Source organism: Phyllostomus hastatus, unplaced genomic scaffold (assembly GCF_019186645.2).
Source record: "Phyllostomus hastatus isolate PE091 unplaced genomic scaffold, TTU_PhHast_1.1 phas_contig_30, whole genome shotgun sequence".
Lineage (NCBI taxonomy): Eukaryota > Metazoa > Chordata > Mammalia > Chiroptera > Phyllostomidae > Phyllostomus > Phyllostomus hastatus.
Genome location: NW_025333841.1, coordinates 459,150 through 465,149, shown reverse-complemented (window position 1 = coordinate 465,149; position 6,000 = coordinate 459,150). Strand labels below are relative to the sequence as shown.

The 6,000-nt window shown below is 47.3% G+C and overlaps 1 protein-coding gene across 1 annotated transcript; it reads left to right on the top strand.

The window, feature by feature from the left end:
• The first annotated feature begins 244 nt into the window (after positions 1-244).
• RPS4X (ribosomal protein S4 X-linked) lies at positions 245-5,015 on the top strand. Its single transcript, XM_045839375.1, has 7 exons — positions 245-314; positions 1,051-1,128; positions 1,578-1,758; positions 1,964-2,061; positions 3,388-3,559; positions 4,257-4,414; positions 4,848-5,015. The coding sequence occupies exons 1-7, from the start codon at positions 312-314 to the stop codon at positions 4,947-4,949; spliced, it is 792 nt and encodes a 263-aa protein (XP_045695331.1). The 5' UTR covers positions 245-311; the 3' UTR covers positions 4,950-5,015.
• The last annotated feature ends 985 nt before the right edge of the window (positions 5,016-6,000 follow it).

Genomic DNA, 6,000 nt, shown 5'->3' with positions numbered 1-6,000 from the left:
GCTAGAAGGCAGGGAGTTTGTCTAGCTCATCTTGGCATTTCCAAGACCCAACACAGCATCATGCACCTCACAGGAGGAGGACGGGGAGGGAAAGGCAGGGAGGAAATTGCTTTTAGTCGACCTCCCTGTTTAGGTGGCCTTTTCCAAGCTCCGGACCTATGACCTCCCACCAGCAGGTGGCAAGATAGAATCCCGGAGAGCCGTGATAGGGCAGGGTGGGCGGAGCGTCCAAGGTCGGCGCGCGCAGCCTCCTATCCTTTTTTCTTGGTGCACCGGAAAGAGGCGGTCCTCTTTCTGTGCCTAGAGCAGCCATGGTAAGGCAACTTGTTTGCGAGCTCTTGGGACGCTATCAGCCTCCATCCATCCAGAGCTGGGGCTATCTGGGGCTTCCGAACCCTTGCAGGGAGTGATCAGGCAGAGGCAAAGGGAGTGTGGTCTGCGGGACTGGCCCTAGTGACCTGGAGGGCGAGAGCGAACGCGGTCCTGGCGAGGGGGTGGTGACGAGAATCGGTGTTCCTGGCTGAAAGGCCCCGGTCTCAGGCCGGCTACGCATACTGCGACCCTGGGAGGAGCAGCCGATGGACCTGGAGGGCAGACTGCGCGGGCCAGGGCTGGTGGGCGGCAGCTGCAACCACCAGAAAAGCATTTTTCTTGGTCCTTGTCTTTTTGGCACGGCCTGACTTTGCGTAGTGTGGCCAGTAAGCATCTGTACACAGCATTCAATAGGCTTCCTTCCGCTTTTTAAAGTGAAAGCCGGCGTCAGCTTTTGGGCTTTAGAGTAAAGGGGAGCAGTTATTGGCACGTGGTTTTGCTGAGGTCAGGCTGACCTCGTGCCGGACACTAAAGGCCAGACGGTCATGTTGCGAAAATGCTTCTGTTTGAGGCAGAAGCACAGATTGGGTTCCAGTCCATATTTGTTGCTGGATGGCTGTGTGCCAAGAGGTCTAACCCCTGTCCATTTCGCCAGTATAGTGTCCAAGAAAAAAAAAAAGTCTCGAGAAGCAGATACAGTTTTAAGCAGTAACATGAAAATACAAAACTCTCCCTCAGGCTCGTGGTCCCAAGAAGCATCTGAAGCGCGTAGCAGCTCCAAAGCATTGGATGCTGGATAAACTGACTGGTGTGTTTGTAAGTATTGCTGCTTCGGAATTGCGTTTTCTACATTGTATCTTAAGGGACACTGTCTTTACCAGTTATACTGACACGATTTAAGGGACATTCTATACTGTTACTTTGTATCAGACATCCCTGGTTAGTGTGTCCATAAATGTTTCTCGCAGTGCTCTCGATAAGATTTATGCACTTCATTTATTCCACATACCACATAGTACACTTAACATGGACTCAGGACCCCCATGCTCTTAACAGGCCTGGTCCTCGGAAAGGAGGATAAAGCTGTAAAACTTGAAGGAATGGAACAGTTATATAAGCTTTAAACACCCCTTGTTGACCCAAATTGGGGGGCGGCGGTGATGGACAATATGGTGTCTAGGTAATAGTTCTCAGGACTTGGTGGGTTTGTGTGAATTCCAACAGTAGTTTGAGAGGGTTCTGTTTGTTTTTTAATCACCTTACAGGCTCCTCGGCCATCTACCGGTCCCCACAAGCTGAGAGAATGTCTCCCTCTCATCATTTTCTTAAGGAACAGACTTAAGTATGCCCTAACAGGAGATGAAGTAAAGAAGATCTGCATGCAGCGGTTCATTAAGATTGATGGCAAGGTCCGAACTGATATAACCTACCCTGCTGGTTTTATGGGTAAGTGGTTAGTGGTTGGCTCTTGGCGGTGGCTCCTTGAAACATTAGAATATTAAAGATTAGCTAGCCAGCATCATTAGTCATAGGAGTCCTTGTTGGTATTTGAAATGGGAAGCATATGGTTTGTCTTCCTGGAGTTGTATAGTTGTACAGCATGGGATAGTGGGGGGTCACCATAGTAACCTTAGCTACTGTTTGATATCAGATGTGATCAGCATTGACAAGACCGGAGAGAATTTCCGTCTGATCTATGACACCAAGGGTCGCTTTGCTGTTCATCGCATTACACCTGAGGAGGCCAAGGTGAGTGTTGCAAGCAGACTAGGTTTGCACGCAGTAATGTTACTCGGTTTTAAGCTAGAGCCTGAAGTAAGTCCATGGGCTGGTCCTTTGGGGTGACGTAGATAGATGAAGATTACTTACAATCTTATACTTGAAAATATCCAGTTAGCAATTTGGTGAGATTCTTTCATATGTGCAATTTTGTGTTATTAAAAGCCTTTCTAATAGCTGTATAGCAGTCTGTTGCTGAGTATCTAATAACCCCCATTTTTAAGTTAACAGCCTCAGTAGATTTTCCTTTTTTAGGGCAGAAATAAATTACAGTTGAATAGTGACTTCCTGGTTGCCTCCCCTTTTTTTTCCTTTTTCCCTTTTTTTTTTTAGGCAAGGAAAGTGATTTCTCTAAGAACATTTACGAGTACCCAAAGTAAGGGCCTTTTAAGAATAAAAAGGACCAGAAAAGCAATATTTAGTCCACTCCAGTTGGTCCTTTGTAGTGTCTCCATTTGAAGGTCTAGCTTTACTCTGAAGGGGAAAGGTGTTAATGGAGGTGACTGAAAATCCTTGGACACCCTTTGAGGGAGCTCAAAAAGAAGGATTACAGACATTGATTATTTCATTCAATTTGTTGTGATGATTTTACACAAAGTTTTAAGGTTTCCCGAATTATTGGCTGTAAATGAAGGTTAATTTAATTGGGTGATTTAACTCCTAATTCCCTTAGCTGCCTTGTTATCTGCAGGCTGGAGGGCATGTCCATGACAGGAAGGTGATTTGATTTACTTTTAAGGATGTCTGAGAGTGACAGATCCAAATTTGAAATGCTTTGTGAGGCAACTGGTTGATTGGATTAACTTCTAATGCAATTGCAGTTTTTGAGGCACAACTCAGTTGTGAGGCAGAGGGAGCCATTAAGAGGCACTTTTTAGGAAGGGTAGAGTGAGTTAGGGGGAAGCATTGGAGGGGAGTGGCAAGGGGCTTAAAAAGCCTGGGGAAAGGAGGGTGATCAGCCCACCCTGCCCAGGAACTGGAGTTTATGGTGCTTTTTCACTGACTTGGAGTTGAACACCGGAGTGATGCAGTGTTACAAGGAAAATCCATGATGAAACTAGCCTAGGGAGGGGCAGCATACAAGATAAACTTGCGGAGGGTAGGAAGAAAAATTAGGGACACCATCACTCTGCTGCAGTTCAGGAAACCAGCACTGCCCGCGTAGGACTGTGTCCTTCAGCTGCTAATGGCATTTTTAGGCTGCTGACTTGTGGCTTTGAAAGAACCTTTTTGTCCACCGGGGCGCATGATGCATGTGAGTTACACTAACTGTGGCTAACCTTTGTGTGTTTCTAGTACAAGTTGTGCAAAGTGAGGAAGATCTTTGTGGGCACCAAAGGGATCCCTCACCTGGTGACCCATGATGCTCGCACCATCCGCTACCCTGACCCCCTCATCAAGGTCAACGACACCATTCAGATTGATTTGGAGACTGGCAAAATTACTGACTTCATCAAGTTTGACACTGGTAAGCAGCCCCTGCGCTACCTGAACATTCTCTTTAAATCCCAGCTGTAGGAGCTGTTCTTTGCTTTTCTCTGTTTCCTTCCCCCCTTTTTTATTAACTGTTGTTTAACCAGCTATTATGACTTGCACGGGGCCTGCGTACAGGGTTTTTTGAGTCCTAGGTGATTTTGATGCACCTAATTAGTAACCGAAGCTGGGTGTCTTGTGGGAGTAAAGGAAACCAGAATGTGTAGCTGCTCCAGTGCCCAGATACAGTCTTTTTACTTCAAAGGCGCAAATGCTTAGAATATTCTGGGTGTCTGAGATGAGCGAGGTCTAGTGTAACATTCTCGGGCCTGCTCTTGATGTCTCAAAACTCCCCTATCTGGGAAATGACTTGGACTAGGTGAGAAAGTCTAACCAAAAAGCAAACCCACCTGATTGGAATAGAGCTCTTGTTAATGGTGTCATTGTGCTTTGGAAGGACAGTGATTGTCTAGGTGAGGCATGGTGGGGACCTGGCAAGGTAGGTGCGGTAGAGTTCACATTGGTTAGGTGTGCAGGAGGGATGGGGTAAATCTTAGAGCATGGCTTGGGTGATAGATCCACAGAAGTGCCTTCAAATGGGAGAAGGGATTAATGAATTTAACTCTGTCCAGGTCATGCATTACACTGGGTTGTGATGCGCCTTGCTGAGCGGATTATTGCTTCTTGCCTAGGTAACCTGTGTATGGTGACTGGAGGCGCTAACCTGGGAAGGATTGGCGTGATAACCAACAGAGAGAGACACCCTGGTTCTTTTGATGTGGTTCACGTGAAAGATGCCAATGGCAACAGCTTTGCCACCCGGCTCTCCAACATTTTTGTCATTGGCAAAGTAAGTCTGGGTTTCCCTTCTCTATCATTCAGGGAAACCTGTAAAGGCAGGTACTGCTGGGATTGCAGCTCCCGGCAGGCTGTGCTGAACCTATCGGAAAGCCTCTTCTGGGACAGGGCTCACATAGACTTGGACCCGGGGCACACCTGGGCTTTTTTAGGGCCACAAAATCAGCAGGGGGCCTGATCACCGAGGTTGGTGAAAAGTGCCAGTGATGGGATGATGAATATACCTGATAGTTAGGTTCTTCTATTTGTGCCTACGGGTGGCAGTGGTTGGGTGAGGGGGTGGACTAATGGTCAGCCTCGGGCACCACTTCAGTACTTCTAAGACATTAACCATGAAGGGTGTTATAGTTGTGAAGACAGAGTTGCTGCCAAGTTGCTAATGGTGTTGGTGTGTAGCAGGTTTTGATTCTCGTTTTCTCCTTCAGGGCAACAAAGCATGGATTTCCCTTCCCCGTGGAAAGGGTATCCGCCTCACCATTGCTGAAGAGAGAGACAAGAGACTGGCGGCCAAACAAAGTAGTGGGTGAAATGAACTCTAGGTGATGTGATCGCAAACATGTTTATAATGAATTAAACATAACACGATTAAATGACTCATTGTCTTTTTGGTTTAATAACCTGTAAAGCAGATTGGATTTGTCAGGCATTCGGTGATGTGGGCCTTCCTGTGTCCATTAGAGGCTGGGCTTGGGCGGCGGTGGTGGGAGGGAGAACACACCAGACTTGGCAAAGAAGGAGCAGCAGTCCAGAGCTCATGCACCTTTGTCTTAGCCAAGAACTTGTCTACCCCATTAAGTCAGCCCCCCAAAAAATCAGTGCCCACCTTTATATCTGGTCTTTCCTGCCTCTGCAATCCTCAACTCCAACCCCAGGACCTCGCAAAACAGAAAACGTGTAGGAAAACCCACTTGTCCCTGCCTGCCATTCTCAAGAGGTGTGGCAGCTGCACAGTGCCAGCTCCTATACCTGATCATCTCAGGCCCTGGGTCTCCCCCAGGAATTATCCTGCCTTTTGCTATCAGCCTCCTGACCAGCTTTTTTACTTTTATTACCATATAAAGTCCATCTTGCTAAAAACCAAAACCACCTTTGCCTCCTAGAGTCAGGCTTCTCAACCTTCATACTATTGGGTCAGATAGGTTGGTGGCTGTCCTGTGTATTGTGAGATGTTAAATAGCATCCCTGGCCTCTACCCACTAGATGTCACAGGAAGCCCTCCTGTTCTGCCCAGTGGTGATAAGTAAAATCAGCCCTGCCTCTCCCCACCCCAAGCAAAGTTGCCATGTTGAGAAGCACAACCCCGTAGATGCTGTGGTATCTCGCCACCTTTCATGTAACCTCTATTAGCTACCAATCACTCAAGCTTACTAAAATCATGCCACCAGAAACAGTTTTTGGAGTGAAAAGATTTTGGACATATTTCTCCCTCTGAGGCATTATGAATCTGTAAAGTCACTGCATATTTAACAGTATGTTCAATGGTCATCCCTGGTTGCCAGGGCTGTGGTTCTGTAGGATAGGCCTGTGGAGGAACTGTGGCTTGGGATGGTGTCCCTGCCTCCTCTGCCTGAGTCCTGG

Bases quoted from the DNA above. Each gene is read 5' to 3' on its own strand.
- RPS4X (XM_045839375.1), top strand. The intron at 2,062-3,387 runs GTGAGTGTTGCA...GTGTGTTTCTAG, and splicing joins TTACACCTGAGGAGGCCAAG to TACAAGTTGTGCAAAGTGAG. The intron at 4,415-4,847 runs GTAAGTCTGGGT...TTTCTCCTTCAG, and splicing joins ACATTTTTGTCATTGGCAAA to GGCAACAAAGCATGGATTTC.